The sequence below is a fragment of the Gymnodraco acuticeps genome, unplaced genomic scaffold (assembly GCF_902827175.1).
Source record: "Gymnodraco acuticeps unplaced genomic scaffold, fGymAcu1.1, whole genome shotgun sequence".
In the NCBI taxonomy this organism is placed as follows: Eukaryota; Metazoa; Chordata; class Actinopteri; order Perciformes; family Bathydraconidae; genus Gymnodraco; species Gymnodraco acuticeps.
The window spans coordinates 68,514-93,292 of record NW_022990137.1 but is presented as its reverse complement, the minus strand read 5'-3'; the positions used below and the strand labels follow the sequence as shown (position 1 = coordinate 93,292).

General features: G+C 41.1%; 1 protein-coding gene across 1 annotated transcript in view; it reads left to right on the top strand.

Moving 5' to 3' along the window:
• The window catches only part of tbc1d32 (TBC1 domain family, member 32), a 101,679-nt gene extending 77,303 nt beyond the window's left edge, over positions 1-24,376 (top strand). The window contains 3 exon segments of the mRNA XM_034217130.1: positions 5,660-5,848; positions 23,240-23,301; positions 23,303-24,376. Of these exon segments, the coding sequence (XP_034073021.1) occupies positions 5,660-5,848; positions 23,240-23,301; positions 23,303-23,393 (342 nt within the window). The 3' untranslated portion in view covers positions 23,394-24,376.
• The last annotated feature ends 403 nt before the right edge of the window (positions 24,377-24,779 follow it).

Sequence of the window (24,779 nt, the reverse complement as noted above, 5' to 3'; positions counted from 1 at the left end):
ATATTTTGAACAGTGTTAATATGAGGATCATAACCATGCATTTATTTTGGTGTCAAATGTACATAAAATAAAACAATACTAGCTCTTACAAGCTTTTCAATTATTGTAGTTAATTGAATTGTAACCACGCCCTTCATACATCGGTGCAGTCGTTAATTACATGTACAGACAACTGGCCAGCATCCCATTAAATAAGAGTTAAGCTTGGAAAGTGATAATGAGGCATGGGATACATTCTTCATAGAGGATAAAGCTGCCCTTGGGAGGGTTCATAGTCAATGTTTTATTTGTATGTATTTGTTCATTGAGAGTTCAATGAGTCAGCTTTTTTTAAATTAAAGCTAATTTCTTTCAATTAGAATGGTCACATGTATTTCTTATTATGACATTGTCAATGACGCATGAGGAAATAACCCCAATCGATTACATTGTCCTCATTTCACACACATTTGTTCATTCATTATGTCCGGCAGTGGCTCAGTCAGTAGGGGCTTGGACTGGGAGCCGTAGGGTCGCTGGTTCAAGTCCCCGAACAGACCTAAATATGGAGTGTGGACTGACTTGGAGAGGTCAGTTCACCTCCTGCCCTGCTGTGGTGCCCTTGAGCAAGGCACCGGACACCTCCCACCCCCCCATTGGTCCCCGGGCGCTGTGCAATAGCTGCTCACTGCTCCTAGTACTAGACTCCTAGTACTAGACTCCTGGTTTTAGGATGGGTTAAATGCAGAGAACACATGTCACTGTCTGTGACATTAAAGAGGGTTTCATCCCTTCAATTCTATTCTATTATATATATTTTTGCCTAAAATATTCCTAGATTTATGAACTTAAGTCCATTAAACTACATTACCGATGCATACACTGTCAATGCTGGTTGGAAGTGTAGTTTTTCTACTTAATTCATTACTTTATGTGCTGAGGTTTTAGAACAACAGATGCATTTGAATCCCCTGTATTGATTTATTTGACAAATGTTGATAATCAGGAGGTAGTGATAATATAAATTCACTTTAGAGAGAAGATTAAAGTCAGGACTGATGAAGCTTTGCAGAGAAAAGTTTGTGTCTATCCAGCAGGCTGTTAGTTAAACTCAAACATTTAATTCTTTATTGTCTGTCTTTGTTTTCTAATTTCCATTCTCTGAGCCTCTTAGATCAATAAACAGCACTCATGCCTACTGATGGAGGGAATAAAGGAAGTGCATTTGGATTGTTGTTGCATACACACAAAGAGAGTCGGCACCGGCAGCCCATTTTGTTTTGTCACTGTTTAATGAATATTTCATTAAAGATGTCAGTAAGAGACTGAGAGGCTTAAGTACACTTGCTCTGTGAATGACTTCCCCTTTCATCCTGCTTTGACTTCATTTTGAACTGGGGGTTTTGACATTGATTCCTTACCTATCCGTCTTTTTGTTTTAAACGGAGCAGTTGAAAAGTTAGAAACCTATTGTTTGGCAGTTAATACTTTTGACGCAGACTCTCTCTCTCACAAACAAAAGGTAGAAAAAAGGTTTTTCACCTTGAACCCTCTGGTGTTTGATCCTGTCTGCTGTGTCGGCGGCTGACAGAGTTTCACATAATGTTCGGCAGCAGGGGTGCTTTAAGACTCGCTGCATTTGCATCAAAGATCTGAACTCGCCGTCTCCGGGGGGGTAAAACGTTAACATTCAGCTCATCTTTCTGCTCTTCAAGGCGGTAATGGGCACCTATTCTTCCGTCAGAAATGGAAATGACTATTTCAAAAGTTTGAGCTTTGAACGCCTGACAAAGCCGTAATGGCAAATGAAGCATCTGACATTCATAAAATAGAGGTTGTGTGTGAACGTGCATGGACGTAGGCTTCTGTCAAATGTAATGGAAAATATATGTATTATAAAAGTGTAATGTCAAGGCAAGGCAAGTTTATTTATTCAATTCAATTCAAAACCTTTATTTATCCAGGTAAAATCCCATTGAGATCAATGATCTCTTTTTCAAGGGAGACCTGCAGACCTGCATTTATATAGCACCTTTCAGCACAAGGCAATTCAAAGTGCTTTACAAAAATGAAAGACATGTCAGTGCTTAAAGCATCGGTGGACAAAGTACTCCTGCATTGGGTGTCTCACTTAAAGGGGCTAATTTTTAAGTTTATTTTTGTATTTTGTGCTGTGACATGTTTCCATGCTTTAATGTTCAGAAAGCTCTTTATTGTTCTCATACTGCCTGTGCTGCAGCACCTCTTTTCACCCTCTGTCTGAAACCAGAGTCCAGTCTGCTCTGATTGGTTAGCTGGCCGGCTCTGTTGTGATTGGTCGGCAACCGCTTAGAGATGTCCCGCCCCTTAACCTATCTTGTGAAATCGGTTGGAGCGCTAGCCAATAGAAGCGCGAGTGTTACATAGCGATGTGATCATGTTCAATAAGTAAAAAAGGAGTCCAATGGGAGAGAAACTAAAACCTATATAACACTAAAGGAAGGGGAAAACCCCCAGAAGCATAATCTCTTTAAACGGCTCTTAAATTACTTCTGAAATGTAAAAAAAACGACTTGATCATTCAAATCTTTCAAATGTCTTGCATGACAAACATATCATAAACAGAGGGAGACCATAGAGTGATTTAAAGTAAAACAGAAGGAAGAACTTGTTGCTATGCTCCAGCCTGCACAATGGGGAGGATTGAATGAGTCGATAACAATATATTCTCACTTTGAACTCTCACACAGAAAGGATTTTGTTTTCACTGAGGACAGGAGAGAGGGACAGCAGCATGCTTCCCCTTGTCTCTTTGTCTCCTAATCCCACCTTAATATACAGCACTGCTGTGAGTTATCACTTTCCACGCTTTTCAATGTTCCCGGAAAGACTCGTTTAGAAATGCTTAGTCAGCGAGTGAACATCATATAGACGTACAGTATAGAGCTGAGGGTGATTATACATCAGCGTGGGCTCAGGTAATAAAACCAACACTTCTGCTCCATTATCTCCATCACGTAAATGTCTCGAGAAATGCTAACAATATGAACTCCATTTTACAATTAATACTAAGAGCATAGATTAATTGTGGCATAACAAGAAATCTGACAATTTAAGGGCCACGGATTATGAAACAAATGGTCATATCTCTTCCAACACAAATGCACTCTTCAGTCAGTTTGATGAGTTTGGTGAAACTGATGTAAACATTAAATATTTGCTTCTTCAACCAGATTAATTGTACCTCTTTTGTATTTACCTTTTTTAAGAATTGCCACGAGAAAAACAAAGCAAGACATTCATGGACAACCACGTTATCACCTTTGTTTAGTTGGATGGCTTCTTGTGAAATAGTGAAGCCATTTTTTGATTATCTTTAGTTTGTTAAATACCTCCTCTACACCCAACTTGTTATTTGTGAACTTTCCTCCCCCTGGTCTTCTGGCAAACTTTAGTTTCCTTGATTTTTTTAAGTGTTATTTAGCTTTTGCTGTTGTGTTCCCAGTCTGTGGGATAGCTCTTAAATTACTTGAGCAGCGTGCATTGTTTTAAATGACCTCTAAATCCCCATTGGCATCTGTTTCACTTCTCAGTAATTCTTCTTGCTTTTATTCATATTGATTTCTGAGTTCTTTAAAAAGGAGTTTGCCAATTCAAATGAACATAACCTAACTATTATTATGTTTACTACCCTGTCCTTTAATTAACCCTCCTGTTGTCTTCGGGTCAAATCTGACCGATTTACTACTTTCATCAATCATAACTTTTTGTTTTACATTCGATTGCATTAAAGCTTTATGATATCCTTCACAGTAGACATTTGAACATATACAATTGCTGATCACACTTTCATTGAATTTTGGATGATTTAGTCAACTTTGTAAAACCCATGGTGTTCCCGGTCAAAAATGACCGCCATAAAGAAAGGGAATTAGTAACCATCCGGATCAGATAAAACACACACACACACACACACACACACACACACACACACACACACACACACACACACACACACACACACACACACACACACACACACACACACACACACGTGTGTCGTCCCCCCTTATGTGCCCAATCCCCCCATGTGAATCACACCTGGCACACACAAACACACACACAGAACAATTTGACACATTTCCCGCTCTTATGTGCCCCTCCCCCCACATGGATCACACCTGGCACACGCAATACATGTTCAGTGTCTATTCTTTGTATATTTACCAGTAGCGTGCGAAAAAAATTAGGGGAAGCCAATAATACGTCCTTTCTTTTGAGTCGGGGGTGTGGTGGTCAATGTAATAACGTAACCAGATGAGTGATTACAGCACCCGGTATCATTTTACACACATTTGTATCAGATGCAGGACTTACACACGCCTGTTATCTAACCGACAGGTCCGCACGCACTCTCCAGCCCAAACTCTAATAAGCATTCATTCACAAACTAAATCAGGAGACTTTTAACGTTTTACGTCCGATTCGCTCCTTTGTTCCTCGCTGTACACAGCTCCAGTTTGGGCATCGGCCTGTCATCAGATTGTATTTCTTGTTGCTGCTGTAGCGGAAGTTTAGTACAATTATTTTTGATTAAATACTCCAAATCTCCACCCTCTCCATAATTGCACTTGCTTCAGTTGCTTGCTACTTTCTAACGGCAGTGAGAGTGGTGCTATCTATCTTCCCTTGGCATGGCCCTGACCAATTACAGGTTGGCAGGGGCATGACGTGAGCCTCATCTGATTGGTCAATACCTCCATTGTTTTTCACCAAGGGAAGCCAATTTCGGCTGGCCTCCTCTCGCAACAGTGAGTGCAATCTACTGTTTCACCATAACATCTAGAGGGGCGCTGTTTCACTCTTTGTAAATACTCAATGAGAATGGGGGAGAGACGGGCCGGCAGCAACACACAACAAAGAATTTCCGAAACTAAACAAAGTGTTTTTATTTATTTATTAAAATTATAACTACAATCTGAAAAAACAGGGGAAGCCTGGCTTCCCCTGGCCTCCAGGAGAAAACGCCACTGATATTTACTGCAGTTTGTCATGTATACCAGTAGTCTGATACAATATGTACAGGTTGAAAAGGTGTTAAATGAAATGTGGTGCTGATTAATGTTTTTTGTGTTAATGTAATAGCAGTTAAAACAGGACCGGTCAATTTGACAGTGAAAACCAAAGTAAGGGGGGAACACGAAGACAATAGGAGGGTTAAATACTACCCTGCTTCTTTTTATAATGAAATGGTTTGAATATTAATCATACGGTCATGCATGCATGGAATTATCTGGTTATTGTGTACCGATTTAAAGTGAATACCTAGAATAAATGTTGTGACAACAAAAATGTACATGTTACTTTGACATGAGTCTTTACTGCAATCTCAGCTATCAACATAGTTACTTGTAATTCTTTAGAATATATGTTTTCCCTTTTAATATATAGAGTATGGTGAAGAGGGCTATGAAGATTGGTAGACATTTTATATTTGACATATTTGATTCATCACAGGGAGGGGAATAATTGTCTGAAACATGATTAATTAATTGTCAGAAGCATCAAGTAGATCATTCTTATTACAGAATCATTCATTTTCATTTATTTCTCCTTCATTTACTAAACTACTAAAACGAGTTTATTCTCAGGAACAAAAATCCTGCAAATACCATTAAACTGAACTTCTGTCTGTCCTCAGATGTGCCTGCACTGGTTGACTCAGTGTTTCTGGAACTACCTGGACTGGACCGAGATCTGCCACTACGTTTCCACCTGTGTGCTGATGGGTCCGGATTACCAGGTGTACATGTGTGTGGCCGTCTTCACACACCTGCAGCCAGACATCCTGCAGCGCACACAGTCCCAGCAGCTGCAGCTCTACCTCAAGGTGAGATAAAGCAACAGTACTGCAGTTTAAAGGTCACCTATTATGCAAAATCCACTTCTTCATGTCTCTTCTACATCAACATGTGTCCCCTCTTCTTCATGTCTCTTCTACATCAACATGTGTCCCCTCTTCTTCATGTCTCTTCTACATCAACATGTGTCCCCTCTTCTCCATGTCTCTTCTACATCAACATGTGTCCCCTCTTCTTCATGTCTCTTCTACATCAACATGTGTCCCCTCTTCTTCAATGTCTCTTCTACATCAACATGTGTCCCCTCTTCTTCATGTCTCTTCTACATCAACATGTGTCCCCTCTTCTTCATGTCTCTTCTACATCAACATGTGTCCCCTCTTCTTCATGTCTCTTCTACATCAACATGTGTCCCCTCTTCTCCATGTCTCTTCTACATCAACATGTGTCCCCTCTTCTTCATGTCTCTTCTACATCAACATGTGTCCCCTCTTCTTCATGTCTCTTCCTACATCAACATGTGTCCCCCTCTTCTCCATGTCTCTTCTACATCAACATGTGTCCCCTCTTCTTCATGTCTCTTCTACATCAACATGTGTCCCCTCTTCTTCATGTCTCTTCTACATCAACATGTGTCCCCCTCTTCTTCATGTCTCTTCTACATCAACATGTGTCCCCTCTTCTTCATGTCTCTTCTACATCAACATGTGTCCCCTCTTCTTCATGTCTCTTCTACATCAACATGTGTCCCCTCTTCTTCATGTCTCTTCTACATCAACATGTGTCCCCTCTTCTCCATGTCTCTTCTACATCAACATGTGTCCCCTCTTCTCCATGTCTCTTCTACATCACCATGTGTCCCCTCTTCTCCATGTCTCTTCTACATCAACATGTGTCCCCTCTTCTTCATGTCTCTTCTACATCAACATGTGTCCCCTCTTCTCCATGTCTCTTCTACATCAACATGTGTCCCCTCTTCTTCATGTCTCTTCTACATCAACATGTGTCCCCCCTCTTCTTCATGTCTCTTCTACATCAACATGTGTCCCCTCTTCTTCATGTCTCTTCTAATTCAACATGTGTCCCCTCTTCTTCATGTCTCTTCTACATCAACACGTGTCCCCTCTTCTTCATGTCTCTTCTACATCAACATGTGTTCCCTCTTCTTCATGTCTCTTCTACATCAACATGTGTCCCCTCTTCTCCATGTCTCTTCTACATCAACATGTGTCCCCTCTTCTTCAAGTCTCCTTCTACATCAACATGTGTCCCTCTTCTCCATGTCTCTTCTACATCAACATGTGTCCCCTCTTCTTCATGTCTCTTCTACATCAACATGTGTCCCTTCTTCTTCATGTCTCTTCTACATCAACATGTGTCCCCTCTTCTTCATGTCTCTTCCACATCACCATGTGTCCCCTCTTCTTCCATGTCTCTTCTACATCAACATGTGTCCCCTCTTCTTCATGTCTCTTCTACATCAACATGTTGTCCCCTCTTCTCCATGTCTCTTCTACATCAACATGTGTCCCCCTCTTCTTCATGTCTCTTCTAGCATCAACATGTGTCCCCTCCTTCTTCATGTCTCTTCTACATCAACATGTGTCCCCTCTTCTTCATGTCTCTTCTAATTCAACATGTGTCCCCTCTTCTTCATGTCTCTTCTACATTCAACACGTGTCCCCTCTTCTTCATGTCTCTTCTACATCAACATGTGTTCCCTCTTCTTCATGTCTCCTTCTACATCAACATGTGTCCCCCTCTTCTCCATGTCTCTTCTATATCAAATGTGTCCCCTCTTCTCCATAGTCTCTTCTACATCAACATGTGTCCCCTCTTCTTCATGTCTCTTCTACATCAACATGTGTCCCCTCTTCTTCATGTCTCTTCTACATCACATGTGTCCCCTCTTCTTCATGTCTCTTCCACATCAACATGTGTCCCCTCTTCTTCATGTCTCTTCTACATCACCATGTGTCCCCTCTTCTTCATGTCTCTTCTACATCAACATGTGTCCCCCTCTTCTTCAAGTCTCTTCTACCATCAACATGTGTCCCCCTCTTCTTCATGTCTCTTCTACATCAACACGTGTCCCCTCTTCTCCATGTCTCTTCTACATCAATATGTGTCCCCTCTTCTCCATGTCTCTTCTACATCAACATGTGTCCCCTCTTCTTCATGTCTCTTCTACATCAACATGTGTCCCCTCTTCTTCATGTCTCTTCTACATCAACATGTGTCCCCTCTTCTTCATGTCTCTTCTACATCAACATGTGTCCCTCTTCTTCATGTCTCTTCCACATCAACATGTGTCCCCTCTTCTTCATGTCTCTTCTACATCACCATGTGTCCCCTCTTCTTCATGTCTCTTCTACATCAACATGTGTCCCCTCTTCTTCATGTCTCTTCTACATCAACATGTGTCCCTTCTTCTTCATGTCTCTTCTACATCAACATGTGTCCACTCTTCTCCACGTCTCTTCTACATCACCATGTGTCCCCTCTTCTTCATGTCTCTTCTACATCAACATGTGTCCCCTCTTCTTTATGTCTCTTCTACATCAACATGTGTCCCTTCTTCTTCATGTCTCTTCTACATCAACATGTGTCCACTCTTCTCCACGTCTCTTCTACATCAACATGTGTCCCCTCTTCTTCATGTCTCTTCTACATCAATATGTGTCCCCTCTTCTCCATGTCTCTTCTACATCAACATGTGTCCCCTCTTCTCCATGTCTCTTCTACATCAATATGTGTCCCCTCTTCTCCATGTCTCTTCTACATCAACATGTGTCCCCTCTTCTCCATGTCTCTTCTACATCAACATGTGTCCCCTCTTCTTCATGTCTCTTCTACATCAATATGTGTCCCCTCTTCTCCATGTCTCTTCTACATCAACATGTGTCCCCTCCTCTTCATGTCTCTTCTACATCAACATGTGTCCACTCTTCTCCATGTCTCTTCTACATCAATATGTGTCCCCTCTTCTCCATGTCTCTTCTACATCAACATGTGTCCCCTCTTCTCCATGTCTCTTCTACATCAACATGTGTCCCCTCTTCTCCATGTCTCTTCTACATCAACATGTGTCCCCTCTTCTTCATGTCTCTTCTACATCAATATGTGTCCCCTCTTCTCCATGTCTCTTCTACATCAACATGTGTCCCCTCTTCTCCATGTCTCTTCTACATCAACATGTGTCCCCTCTTCTTCATGTCTCTTCTACATCAACATGTGTCCCCTCTTCTCATGTCTATTCTACATCAACATGTGTCCCCTCTTCTTCATGTCTCTTCTACATCAACATGTGTCCCCTCTTCTTCATGTCTCTTCTACATCAACATGTGTCCCCTCTTCTTCATGTCTCTTCTACATCAACATGTGTCCCATCTTCTTCATGTCTCTTCTACATCAACATGTGTCCCCTCTTCTTCATGTCTCTTCTTCATCAACATGTGTCCCCTCTTCTTCATGTCTCTTCTACATCAACATGTGTCCCCTCTTCTTCATGTCTCTTCTACATCAACATGTGTCCCCTCTTCTTCATGTCTCTTCTACATCAACATGTGTCCCCTCTTCTTCATGTCTCTTCTACATCAACATGTGTCCCCTCTTCTTCATGTCTCTTCTACATCAACATGTGTCCCCTCTTCTTCATGTCTCTTCCACATCAACATGTGTCCCCTCTTCTTCATGTCTCTTCTACATCACCATGTGTCCCCTCTTCTTCATGTCTCTTCTACATCAACATGTGTCCCCTCTTCTTCATGTCTCTTCTACATCAACATGTGTCCCCTCTTCTTCATGTCTCTTCTACATCAACATGTGTCCCCTCTTCTTCATGTCTCTTCTACAGCAACATGTGTCCCCTCTTCTTCATGTCTCTTCTACATCAACATGTGTCCCCTCTTCTTCATGTCTCTTCTACATCAACATGTGTCCCCTCTGTGTAAAGAGACTCTGAAAGTTTCAGGAACAAAGATTCTCTCTCTTTTTGATCCATTTCTATAAAAACCTGTCTGAAAATGAGCTGATCAGATTTTGGCCACTTTATGATGTCATAACGATGTTTTGTCTTGTGTAACCATTAGCCAATCAGCAACCAAGGTAACCCCCCCCCACCTTATCACCTGAATCTCCTCCTAGAGCACCTTTGTGTTCTTTGTAACCAAATCTCTCTCAGAGGGGCGTGGGGAGGGGCTCCTTATTTTCATCTAAAGTAACAGACAGAGAATCAGCACTTTTGAAACAGGGCTGAAACAGAGGGGATTATGGGTAATGCTGCAATGATCTGTTTGGCGTTTGGAGCCAAACACTTCAGAGACATGATTTGTATATATCTGAGACATATATTGATGAAAAACAGTATGATAGGGGAACTTTAAACAGTTCCTGTCAAAGTAAAACTTGAGCTGGCTGTCGTGGCTCATTCTTTGTAGGATATTTAAAGCTGTGCCACATTAACAGGGCTCCGCTTCGTTGACTCACACGTTAATACCGTCCAAAGTAAAACTCTGCAGGTGCTGATTTCTTTACGTCTCCCATAAAATTAAACAAACAAATAAACCAAAAATGATTAGTGTAACTTGAGGTCAAAGATTGTACCGATTCCCTGTTCCGTACTGAAGACCTAAATTCATTCGAAAATTGTCATTTGTAATCAAAACAAAAAATGGCTCCATCAGTGGCCTTGTGTATAAAAGTATTACATGTATGAGGAACTTGCATATTGATCTACATCTCTCAATGTAAAGAAGTATTTTGTCAGGTGGGGCTGCAACTAACTTCTCTCTGATGACTGAATAATATGCCAAATATTGTTTTGATTCTTTAGATTAATCCCTTTGTCTGAAAAATGCCACAAACCCCAAGGCCCACACTTATATTTGACAGATAAGGATACAGAACTTACAAAGCCATTAAATAAAGAAGTCCTCACATCGAAGAAGCCTCGAGACGAGAGTGTTTCAGAAAATCTCACTGAAACCATGAATCATAATACAGTAGTTGCTAATTTGCTAACATTTTCTGTCAATCAATGAATGACTGTTTGACCTAAACAACGTAATGCGAGTCAGAGTCAACTCTCCTATGTTTCTAATGAGGGTTTTAAAATCTGCTGCACGCCCTCCAGGCTGCTCAGGACACGACCTGATGAACTGTCAGAGTATGTAGGCTACTGTATTATTACCCCTTTGTCTCTTATCAATGCAGCTGTATGTTAAATGCCACTTGTTTGGAATATGATCACAGGTTACTTTGTGGAATAGGACAAAAACATAGTTTACAATCTTAACTTTAAAGTTAAAAACTGTATTTTGCCTTGTACCATGAACTACAGCTACAGTTTAGAGGTAATGTTGCAGAACATGTAAATTCCTCTTTTCCTAAATGTAGAAAGGGTGGTTAGACAAACGGATGCAGAGTCGACTAACATTACCAAGTGTTAAAAGTATTTAGGTAATGTGTGATTCTAAGTGAGGGAAATTAAGCTTGTCAAACATTTTAATTTCTGTTGTTTACAGGTCCTAGTCAAGTTTAACATAATTTGAGGACAAGTCACTGTGTGTGCGAAGTTTGAGTCGAGTCCATATCCAAACTTTAGTCCCCCTCGCTGCTGGAACATGGTGAAAGAGAGTGTGTACCCTCCAGTATTTCCCATTGGTCTCATCCTTGTAGAGTAAGGCAGCTTCTTATTACAAAGTCTGCACACAGCACATGCCTCAGGTTGTCGCTATAATGCTTTATGAAATAGGCTTTCTTTGGAAGAATCACTCCCTTATTCCAGTTCAATAAATTAGGGACACTTCATTATTTGGTCTCATAAATTGTCTGGATTTTTTATAAGAAGTCTTAAGCAGTGGCTGCTGTAAGACCTCTACTGAATTGTTCAATCCCCCTTTTATATGCAGCAGCAGTCATCCATGATTCACATGGCACACTGAACAAAAAAAATCTACTTTTGGAAATTGTTCGGAAAAACCTCCCACTACGGTGTGGAACATATACTGTGGAGAGAAGTCTTTCTGAGATTGAGCACACGTGATTAGAATAAGTTCTGCTCTGAAGCCATGATTGAAGACTGGACCCCGAAGGTCAGAGGTTACAGTCTCCGAGATGTCTTTTTCTACCCATGTCCGAAGCAGCATTAAACGGCGGCAGTGCGAACGAGAAACGTCTCGAATTCATTACTCATTTCAGACCGTGGTGTCTCCGTGGTGATAGCTCTGATGTTAACATCGCCATGAGCCGCCGCTGACAGTTGTTATGAATAAAAGATCAGTTGGAGAGGCTTTATCTGAGGAAGCTCTTGTAATGAGCTGTAGCATCAGATACTGCTGCTAGACACAGCTTTGAGACTGTGTGTGTGTGTGTGTGTGTGTGTGTGTGTGTGTGTGTGTGTGTGTGTGTGTGTGTGTGTGTGTGTGTGTGTGTGTGTGTGTGTGTGTGTGTGTGTGTGTGTGTGTGTGTGGTGTGTGTGTGTGTGTGTGTGTGTGGTGTGTGTGTGTGTGTGTGATGTGTGTGTGGTGTGTGTGTGTGTGTGTGTGGTGTGTGTGTGTGTGTGTGTGTGTGTGTTGTGTGTGTGTGTGTGTGTGTGTGTGTGTGTGTGTCATCCTCGTCCTGAGCTGAACTGTTAAAAGTGGTATTATTTTGCGTCCAACGACCCCTTCCTCTTCTCCTCTGTCTCTCTCCATGGGAACAATGTGAAGGAATTATTTCAGTCCAACATATTCCCCCTCACACACACACACACACACACACACACACAGAGATTTGCCGCCCCCTCGTCCCTTATCCTGTCTCACTGGGGGGTATATCTATATTTTATCTAAATTAAAGTTTGAAAGGGCAAATGACTTGTAACAATGGTTTTAGATGGAGCTTAACTTCAGTGGAGCTAAAGTGTTGAGAGGAGACGGAGGTTAAATGAGACCACAGACCAAAATAAATCTTCAGTTATGTTACGGCCCGTCCACACGGCAGCGTGCGTTGCTTCAACGGAGACGCTTCCCATTCACTTTGAATTGGGTGACGTCACGCTTTGCCGAACCGCATTGTGGTTCCGTTGCGTCGCTCGCGTTGCTCGCTTCAAAAGTTGAGAAAAGTTCAACTTTTGAAGCGTCGACGGAAGCGCCAGCCAATCAAATCATATGCCAGTACAAGCTCTAGCCAATCAAACCGCGTGCTTGTGTGTCCGGGGCGGGAGATTAATGTGATTGGTTGTTGGTCGCGCGCCAGACACGCCTACCGGCAAGCTTCAACCGTGTGGACGTACCGTTAAACTGCATCAGGGACAAATTGCCTTTCCCCAGATACATGAAGTCTTACTGTACATATTTATATTCCTTTTTCTTTTGTCTGTCAAATCATTTCTAATGCGCAGGAACAACAATATGTTATCTTTATTCTATCAGGGAACAACTCATCTTTACCCCAATTTACTTGCGGTACGTCCACACGGTTCCGTCACGTTGAAGCTTGCCGGTAGGCGTGTCTGGCGCGCGACCAACAACCAATCACATTAATGTCCCGCCCCGGACACACAAGCACGCGTTTTGATTGGCTAGAGCTTGTACTGATTTGATTGGCTGTTGCTTCCGTCGACACTTGAAAAGTTGAACTTTTCTCAACTTTCAGCCCGAGCAATGCAGTTCGGCAAAGCTTGACGTCACCCCATTCAAAGTGAATGGGAAGCTTCTCGGTTGAAGCACGCGACGGAACCGTGTATCTATGTAACACTCGCGCTTTCTATTGGCTAGCGCTCCAACACATGGTACGTGGCTAAGGCAGGACATCTTTAAGCGGTTGACCAATCACAACAGAGCCGGCCAGCTAACCAATCAGTGCAGACTGGGCTCTGGTTTCAGACAGAGGGTGAAAAGAGGTGCTGCAGCACAGGCAGTATGAGAACAATAAAGAGCTTTTTGAACATTAAAGCATGGAGACATGTCACAGTACAAATGACTTACAAAAAAAATTGACAACCTGCTATTAAAAGGCAACAACTCAATATTTATTTTGACTATCCTTTCATGCTTTAAGATCCATTACATTCCTAATAATTTCCACTTCCATGCACATACTCATTGTAGATTAATACCACTCATTTTTCATGTGGGCACAGGCTTAAGGAAACGTAGAAATCTTTGATAATTAATGCAATAATTAGCGTACTTAATGGTTCATATATCTTGAACATTACAGAGAACATTAAGCAGCTCGTGTCACCTGTTTAAAACTGAACATCACAGTATATATTGTGTTAAATAATAATAATTAAGTCAGGCTTTATTTCTTACACGCTCACGACCTTGCATCTTTCTTTTTCTTTCTAATACTCCAGAAAATACTCTCCCAAGTATTTTCCACTGCTTATCTCTCTACTCTCCCTCACAGGTTTAACCGTGTCAGCAGTGCTATAATTAAAAAGGTTTAGCTTCTTTAGTTTTGATGATTTTCAGGATTAATCTCAGTCTACAACATCTCTGCTTAAAGAGGACATATTCTGCTCATTTTCAGGTGTATATCAATACTTAGTAGGGATGCTCCGATCAATCGGCCGCCGATCGATATCGGCCGATATTCACTCTCTACCGATCGATCGGTGCTCTCTATAAATGCTGATCGGGAGAGCCGATCACATGACGTAAAATACATGACACTTTTCTCTGTGCGCGGCAAAACAAGCTCGCCAAGATGGCTTCAGTGAAAAAAAAGCATAATAGGGACTCTTTAAATGAAGTATCTGACAAGTGGGTGACTTTTTATACTGAAGTGAAGTGAAGTGAAGTGCAGTTATATTTTGACCAGAGGAAGAATAGTGGTACATTAACAGTCTGGTTGCATGGACATAAGATTCACACAAAAGATATATGGATTTAATATCATTTAGATTCATGTAGCTAGTACTGCTGATAATAAAGCTTCACTTTATTAACACCAGTACATGTATATCATGTCTAGAGTGTGACCTTTAATTTATAATACCGTGTAATTAAAAGGAGATATTTCTGGAACAAAGTGTGTTTTATGTAGTGATTCATCGCTCCATGGAATAATGACAGCAGCAGAGTCCTCCATCAGACTGAAACTCATTTCTCCCTGACGTTACCGATCACCCCTCTGTAGCCACTCTATTTGCTCCTTTTAAATAATAAAAACCTTTCGCTCCATTTGCTCTTAATCTAGTCCTCTCCTTTGCACTTCACTCCTTTGTGGTTTATCTTCACGCGTGATATTACCCGTATAAAAAGGACACTAAGATCATGAACCGGGAAATATCTAAGGTAGCGGTGGTGGACTGATTTCAAGGATAGTAGGTAAGAAAAACAAAAACAAGTTAGGGATACAAAATCATATTATTTCAGACTTTTTTCTTTGCTTTTTTGGTCGTAGATTTACCTCTTGAGGGCTCTAAAGATAATTATCTAAATGAGGGCTTTAGATTATTAAAACAAAACAGTACCAGCAGGCAGAATCCATGTTCAATTGAACTGCTCAAAGGCATCAAAAAAGGACAACAAATAAAGTTTGTAGAGACTAAAGATTACACTGATTACACTAACTCAGTGCTTACCAACCTTTTTAGCTTTCACTTCTTAAAGGTGACCTATCATGCAAAATGCACTTTTTTATGTCTTTTATACATGAATATGTGTCCCCGGTGTGTCGGGGAACTCACGCAGCGTCAGTAAATAAAACCCTTTCTCTTATCCTCCGTACCCACATCTTTTAAAAACGGGGGTACAACGAGCGGATACAGATTTGCTGCCGATATGACGTAATATCGGAAATGTGGACCCACAGAAAGTGGCTATCAGAAACAATGCCTGACGTGTTTTGGACGTAATCTCGTCTTTGTTTACATTAGCAAGCCTCGCTAACACTCAGAGCTAACCTGTACTGGAGAGCACGTGTTTAAAAAGCAGGAAATAAAAAAGGAACTCACCTTGTGATAAACCCGCAAGAGAAAAAGCATTTGAGCTCCATACTGTTTCAGAAATAATCCTTGATGTGGTTTAGAACAGGATGGCGTTTTATCACAGCAGAATTTAACTTTATCTCCGGTAGAATTCTGATCAGGCATTAGCTCTGCCTCCTCTATTTTTTTTTTTCAAGCTAAGGACCCAAAATCTGCGTTTCTCTAACAGGGCTCCAAAAGAGGGATATGAGGGATTTCTAAAATGCATGATCTGTTTGTATTTTGAGCAAAACACATCATAGACATGTGATATATTTTTATATTCTTTCACACACACATACGGGTATTGGGCCGAGGGCGACACCGTACTTCCGGTATCTGCCATTTTACGCGAGGTGCAAACAGGCCAAAGGTTTAGCCGTACAACGTCTAGGTGTTGCTAAGCTTCCTGTACTGAATATCATAGTCTATTGCCTTAATCAATATCTAGTCAACTCTAAAATACCACATAAATGCAATGGCATGATAATATTATTGTGACAAGTGGGGTATTCACCTGGTGTTTCCAGAAGATAGACGTAGATGCAGCCAAAATCGACGAAGGCCACTTTCGAGGGTCGTTTTTCCATACATCTGCAGGCAGTCTGTAACAACCCACACAGCTCTAGTTTACGCTGGTAACGACCTAGAGCAGGGGTGGCCAACCCGCGGCTCTCGAGCCGCATGCGGCTCTTTGCCTAGTTTCATGCGGCTCTTCAGTTCATATTGAATTTTATATGTGTGAGTTTGGGGGAGAGACACTGACTCCTGACTAGTGTTGCACGGTGTACCAATATTTGAAAGGTACCGCAATACCCTGCCGTTAAAAACGGTACGATTCCTCCGTTTCATTAGTAACGGTACTTTAAGAATGACGGAGAAAAGTACTCCGGTGAGAAAGCGCTGTTTAATAAGAGCCGTGTGCGTTCAGCGCTCTGCTTCCACTCCCTGCACTGCAGCCGTGCCTGCAGCCCCTCCCCTCTCAAGCACGCTCTAAGTCCCTCCCCTCTCAAGCACGCTCTAAGTGCCTCCCCTCTCTCGTGCATGCGCTAGCTGCCAGAGCATGTGAGAAAACGAGAAGCATGGCTGCAAGTGGGAGTGCAGCCGCCGCTGCGCCTCGGCCTGTCTGTAAGACATGTATTAATTTTATTTAATACGAATTCTTGTCATTTATTTTATTTATTGTTCTCATTGTTTAAAAGTTTGAGTTATGGTTCTGGTGTGAAATAAAGCACAATAATTACATTTAAGACTGTTTCCCTTTTTTTAAGAAAAGTATCGAAAAAGAATCGGAATCGCAATTCTTGACTTGGTATCGAAACCAAAATGTTGGTACCGTGACAACACTACTCCTCAGAGTTAAACCTGATATTTAGTAGGTCTGTTAAGTATCGAATGCTGATAATTCTGACGTAATTTGGCAGGTCAAAGTTGTTTGGGCTCGGATAAAATCGCTCCGTTACTTTCGTCCCGTGTTACTTTCGTCCCGGCTCTCCCTACGTGTGTATGTGTGGTGTCAGGTGTCAGTATGAGAGGATGCCAGCGCGTCTAATTTGGATGTGGCCCAAGAGCCAATCACAATAATACCTGCGATGCAGTGAACCAATCACCTTTGAGGGGGGGGGAAACCTATCGTTGATTAAACATTATCCAGTGTTTCCCCTACCATTGTCTTGGAGGGGCGCTGCACCCCGCCAACGGAGCCCCGCGCACCCCCTGAAATTCAAGGTGTTTAAAAAATATATATAATTTTTTTTTTTTTAAATATATTATATAGCACCAAATTGCAAATAATCTATAACTACTGTCACTTTTCACATTGAACATGAGCTCTTTTATTAAATAAACTAAACGCTTTCATTTCAAGTTGTGAGTTTAGTGTTTTTGACCCTAAGAAACACTGATGCATTCATCAATAACAATAATCCACAGCTCCTCTCTCTGCTCCAGAGGATTTAAAAAATATACATCCCAATGCCCAAGCCCGCCTTAACCTGCCATCAGGCCCTGGGGCTTTTTTTTTTTTTTTGGTTTTGTAGGCCCCCTATTTAAACAACAAATCAAAGTCCTTTATAGCCTCGGCAGGCTCTGTGATCGCACTTCTCCACTCTGCCACGCGCGCCTGGTCCTCTCCTCCAGATGAGTGACGTATCGGGCCTCCCTCATGTATCTGTCCGGTTGCCGTTGGCTCCCCTCCACGTAGCAAGTCCTCGTCGTCCTCTCCATCTCCTCCATCATCCCTCCTGTCTGTTTTTCCTCTCCCGCTACTCCATCGCTATCAGAAGCAGACGGCCTACTTGGCTCCGAGGCCCCGCGGCCGGCACCGCTGCCGCTCGGTACAGAACTCATCTGTCCTTCCTCCTCATCCTGGCCTACAGGTTTAAAACAACCTGTAAGTTTTGGCATTTTTTGTAATAGCTGCTTGTCTCAAAACTACTTTTCCCTCAACAATTTCCTTTTCCGAGTGCCACTCTCAAACTTTTTCTTCTCAAACTTTTTCTCCTAAACAACCTTCATCTGTCACTCAATCACTCGCAATTTCAATAAATCACATGTGAAACATATTCTCATTCTGATTGGCTGTTAGGTGGTGCCCACTGACTGTTTCGGAGTCATCATTTTTGAGAAAAATCTCTGGAATCCATCGATCTGATTGATTAGCGGAGCAAATTATCAAAATACTACGGAGGGAAGATATTTTCCTTTGGATTACTGGTCTGGGGGAAGCTCACAAGTGTGTGTGTGTGTGTGTATTGTGTTTGTTTCCCGGGGAAAACACTCACGAGAAACACCGGCTGTTGTCATGCCTGCTGTTAGTATTATGCCGAAGCTTCAAAGTTGTATTTATCATCTGAATTTGCCGAAACAAGTTTAATATTCTGAAAGCCAAGACTTTGTTTATTTGAAACCAGATGAAAACAAACTGTCACGGACCCTGCCGTGTTATCTAAGATTACTATACGCCTTACATTCATAATTTCAGCGGAGGGAGGGGAACAGCAGAACAGCAGAGTGGCGAGGGAGAGCTGTCTTTTTCTCTTTACAAGCTTCAAAAATGTATTTATCTTGTGATTTTGGAAATAAAAGTTTAATATTCTGAAAGCCAAGACTTTGTTTATTTAAAAAAAAATTAAAAACATCCAAAATAAAAATTTTTTTTGCTCATGATAGGCCCCTGATCTCCGTAGGCCCCTGGGCTTCAGCCCAGGTCAGCCCGTGCATTAAGGCGGCCCTGCCAATGCCACAAAAATGCATCAGTGACGTGGTTGAAATCTTGTCTCCAGAAAACAAAAAACTGAAACAAGCGGTATCAGTGTGTTTGATGTGGCTCTTTGCAGTAACATAGAACAAATGTGGCTCTTAACCTCTGACTGGTTGGCCAACCCTGACCTAGAGCATACCCCTCAAGTCCAGAGATGTCATCCGAAGACATGCAGCGATTTCTTCGGTCGTTAATTCAGAAAAAAAACCTAGTGCGCTCTGCCTGGCTACGTTACCTAGCTGTTTATATTAGCACCTCCAGGATATTAGCACCTCCAGGAAAATGGCGTATTTATATATATATATATGGCGCGCGTTGCATTGTGGGTAGCTCGTGACGTCACTGTGTGTGAAAGAATATCTGAGACCCTTAATATATGCCTTAAAATACATGATAGGTGCACTTTAAAACACAGCAATGTTTACTCGTAATCTATCACGTCCATTTGAATTTGAGTTGAGGATTAGGCTTAGAACATACAGCCATGCAGGAGGTGCTACACGCGACATGCTAATTACACCTTGCTAACATACTCACACTCTATTTAGCACTTGATGGAAGTTGTTACAATTCACCTTGAGGGAGAAATGAATGTCTTATCCAAATCTAATTGCTTAGCTGCACACTCCTGCGATACTTCTCATCAACGGCAACTTCAAAACTCAATACTTTAAAACCATAGTCCATGTGATATCCCAAACACTACCTACACTTCCACCTACAGTATATAATGGCAACCTATCCAATAGTTATTTAACAGTAGAGTTCCAAATAAATATGCTTTTGATTCTCCCTCACCCTGTTATGAATGTTCTGAACCCTTCAATTCGTCTTAACATGAGTGATTTGCCCTTAAATATATTATGAATAAATGTTTAGTGTCTAGTATATGTGTGCAAATCTTTACTCTTAATATGTTAGCAGAATGAGTCTCTAACCTTAACTTGTACTCTCAGTATTGATTGTTTTCTCACTCTCACGTCCTTGTCAGTGCATACATAAAAGCGTTATTAGATTCTTCAAAAACACAAATTGATGAAATGAATATTAGGATTCAACAGTCATTAAACTGGGGGATTATTGTTAAGGCCTTGCCTGGATTCTGACGGGTGGAAATCACGGTGTCTGCTGTGTGTTAGTGTTCTGAAAGTGCAGGCAGTTAATTAAATAATGCCACTCACGACATAATGCACAGCAGTCCCTGTTATTTAGTCTCTTGCTGTGTTTGCATTACTCATAAGGCCAGGTGAGGAGTCGTGACAGATGCATACTTTAGCATAAATGATGGCTGCTGTAATTAAAAGACTGACTACACAGTAGAGCTAAATAAAATATACTTCGCCTGCTTGGATTCTTGTCATTCACACGGTGGAGATGTTGCATCGTGTTACGTAGGACTATTGTTAGTATATGTGCGTGCTAGTACTTATTAAAGGTCCCCTATTATACTGTTTTTCATCAATATATCACAGCTCTCTGATATATACAAACCTGTCTCTGATTGGCTGAAACACCAAACAGATCATTGCAGCATTACCCATAATCCCCTCTGTTTCAGCCCTGTTTCCAAAGTGCTGATTCTCTGTCTGTTACTTTAGATGAAAATAAGGAGCCCCTCCCCACGCCCCTCTGAGAGACATTTGGTTACAAAGAACTCAATGGTGATCTAGGAGGAGATTCAGGTGATAAGGTGGGTGGGGGGGTACCTTGGTTGCTGATTGGCTAATGGTTACACAAGACAAAACATGTTATGACATCATAAAGTTGGCCAAATCTGATCAGCTCATTTCAGACAGGTTTTTATAGAAATGGATCAAAAAGAGAGAGAATCTTTGTTCCTGAAACTTTCAGAGTGTCTTTCCACAGAGGGGACACATGTTGATGTAGAAGAGACATGAAGAAGAGGGGACACATGTTGATGTAGAAGAGACGGAAGAAGAGGGGACACATGTTGATGTAGAAGAGACATGAAGAAGAGGGGGACACATGTTGATTCCGTAGAAGAGGGGACACATTTAGTTGTAGAGAGACATGAAGAAGAGGGGACACATGTTGATGAAGAAGAGACATGAAGAAGAGGGGACACATGTTGATGTAGAAGAGACATGAAAGAAGAGGGGGACACATGTTGGTTGTAGAAGAGACATGAAGAAGAGGGGACACATGTTGATGTAGAAGAGACATGAAGAAGAGGGGACACATGTTGATGTAGAAGAGACATGAAGAAGAGGGGACACATGTTGATGTAGAAGAGACATGAAGAAGAGGGGACACATGTTGATGTAGAAGATGCCCCACATGAAGAAGAGGGGACACATGTTATGTAGAAGAGACATGAAGAAGAGGGACACATGTTGATGTAGAAGAGACATGAAGAAGAGGGGGACACATGTTGATGTAGAAGAGACATGAAGAAGAGGGGACACATGTTGATGTAGAAGAGACATGAAGAAGAGGGGACACATGGTGATGTAGAAGAGACATGAAGAAGAGGACTTTGCATAATAGGTGACCTTTAAAGTATTGTTTTGCTTTGGAAACGTTGAACCTCATTACCTGAACGAGGAGGATGTTTACTTGCACGATGCAGCATTCGATTCCCACAGATTTAATTTGATTTCCTGCGACGTTGAAATAGATTGAATGTAAAGCGTTTTAATGAAAAGATTCAATTGAATACTTCACGCTTCACCTCCTAACTGATAATATAATAAGCCAGTCTGGCTGATACACAACAATTCTTCTGATGGACTGATGGCGCCTAAACTGGGGGTCAGGAGGACCAAAAATAAAACTAAAAAGGGTCACAAAATAAGAAAAGGATACAAAATAAATGTTATATAAATATTGTTATATGGACATTTTCGTAGAACGCCAAAGCCAGGAGTCACTACTTTATTGTAAGGGTACTCTGCTTAAAATCAAAGCAGCAGAATCCGAGATATCCTGACTTTGAATCCTTAGTTTGGGTCGAGTTCCACCAATGCTCGATCCAACAATCCTGCCACCCTTAGAATCTTAACTCGCTATTTCTCCGACACATTCCTATGCCATTTCCTCCAGTTTGTCATGGAGGCTTACCGTTACAAATGTGTTAAGTCGAGATTAGTTGTTTTGTAGTAAACAAGAGCTGTGGTTTTATTGAGAAGTACCGTAATAAAGAGAAAACTGACCTTTTTTAAAAGTACTAAATATGGTAGAATGCTCCTTTACCTCTGGCTGGCAGAGAACTCATCGTTTGAGTTTCTCCTTCCTAGTAACCATGAACAATCTGCAATTCTCTGCATATCTGTACATTGTGCATTATACTATGCTATGTATAAGATAAGATAAGACTTTATTTATCTCGAAGGAAATTGTTGTGCCAGAGTAACAAAACACAATAAACACAATAAACACAGCAGCACAACTGTACACTAAAAGTGCAGCAAAAAGAGCAATTAAACATCTACAGACAACATGAGACATAGAGACATAGATGGTCACACAATCAATGCAATTATTAGCAGTATTTAGTAGTTAGTAGTGCAACAAATAAAACGTAGTGGCAGTTACGTAATTGCAACGTTATAATCATAGCATTTATTAATAATACTAATAATATTGCACAGAGTTATATATAGCAGCGAGTGTATTGCAATGATGGTAATTATATTGATATGTATATTGCACATAGTGTTGGTGTGGAAGATCTCAGTTCCCTTTACTTAAGGGTGAAGAGTTAAAGTATACATATATATATATATATATATACAAGTATGTCTATGCTCCTGTAGTGTAAGCATATATTCATGTCACTAACTTCAGTATTTTTGTAACGTTTTTAATCACCCAGAATTGTTGTACTTGTTTATATTTGACATTTTCATATTAGTTGTAAATTCTCTGTTCCACTTTTTACATTTGAACACACTGATGCTTCTTCTGTAACAAATAACTTCAATCAATAAGTATTTATCTATCTATAATTCATAACAGTAATCTGGCTGCTACTCTAATATATCATTCCATCACTTGCACTATTTCAATATTTAACTTTTTTACTATTTTTTTTTGTATTTACTTTGACACAATGATCTGTGTTATTGTTGTTGCACTGTTGATGACCTAAGTGTTCATCGTCATAACTACACTAAACCTTGAAACCTTAATTGGGTGCAATGTAAATAACTCCAACACCTTCCTTCTCACCTGCAGGAGGAGCCAATCCAGGGCTTTAAGGTCAGCGACTACATGGAGCTGATGGAGGGACTGGAGCAGATACAGAAACATCGTCCTCACCGACATGAAAAACCATCCGCAGCCCTGTGGCGTAGGAGAAGCTTTAAGTGTTACTAAAGTGGGTTTTTAAAGTGGCTGTTTGACCACTTAAAGTAAATGAATGATAGCTTGTTTAAGAGGCATTACATACCTGGATGACTTGTGGTGGGAAACTGAAGCTGTGTTCCTCAAAACTACAAATATGCAGTATTAAAGCACAGAGAAAGACCAACATGCCTAATGTTTATAAAAGTCCTCTTCACAACAACACTGCAAAGAGAAGTGGGGTCCATAACTCAGGTTGCTACTTAAAGTTAAAGGATGTTTGTTTGTCTTAGCTTCTGTTATTGACAACAAATCATTAAAAGACGGAAACCAACGGTAAATTCACCTTATTGACGTTCTTCTTTTGCAAATAACAAATGTGGAAGGATCCGCAGCTGAAAATAGTCCCAAACAAAAGCAGTATTTACTCCTGTTTGAGAAACATTTCCAAACATCTCCTGCAGCTGTTCAAGGTTATTACTGAGCCTGTTTTACACATTAACTCATTATATTCCAGCCTTTCTTTTAAATATGTTACATTACATGTCACTTGTTAGACGCTTTTATCCAAAGCGACTTACAACACTGTGGGCAATCCCCACATGAACAATTTGAGGTGAAGTGTCTTGTCCAAGGACACAACGACATGTTGACTTCAGCGGGATTCGAACCAGTGCCCCCGTGATCCGAAGATCAGCGCACTATCGTTTTTTGGGATGATCTTTTCATTGGATGTGCCATATTGGATACCACCAGCCTTCATGGAGTTCAAATGTTGAAGAATACATGATTCTTGCAACAACTTGACAGATTCTCAGATAAAACCTCTAAGGTCGTACCTGTAAAAAGCGACTGTACACGATGTAAATATGTGACGACCATGGAAATCAGTTTGAAAGATCTAACAATTACATCTAGGAAACGTTCTTCTGTATTATTCTCCCCTGCAATGTAAATATCTCAGACCTTTTGTGTGTGTTCTGCGAGATGCTCCTGTTCCAAGTGTTACAATTAAAACTATCGACAAATGAACAGCCTTTTGAATGACACGCTGTGATGGTCTCATGGCTCTGACACACATCATTAATGCCGGGACACGCCACAATGCAGCGCGGCCTCTCGAGTGTGTGTTCTTACGCAGGTTGTGTGTATGAAAGATGGCATGAGGACGCCTCTGTCCATGGTGAAAGAGCCTCATTAGTAACCACAGCCTTTTCTCTCGCTGCACCTCTTCAGACACACTGAGGCCTGAATAATAAACGAGTGAAACTCATCCATCCACCAGCAGCGAGAACCAGCGGGTGTGAGATGGCAAACGTACACACATCCTTTACTCAAGTAGAAGTACAGATACTGGTGTTTAAAAATACTCTGGTAAAAGTAGAAGTACTGACTAAACTTCTTTACTCAAGTCAAAGTAAAGAGGCTTTGA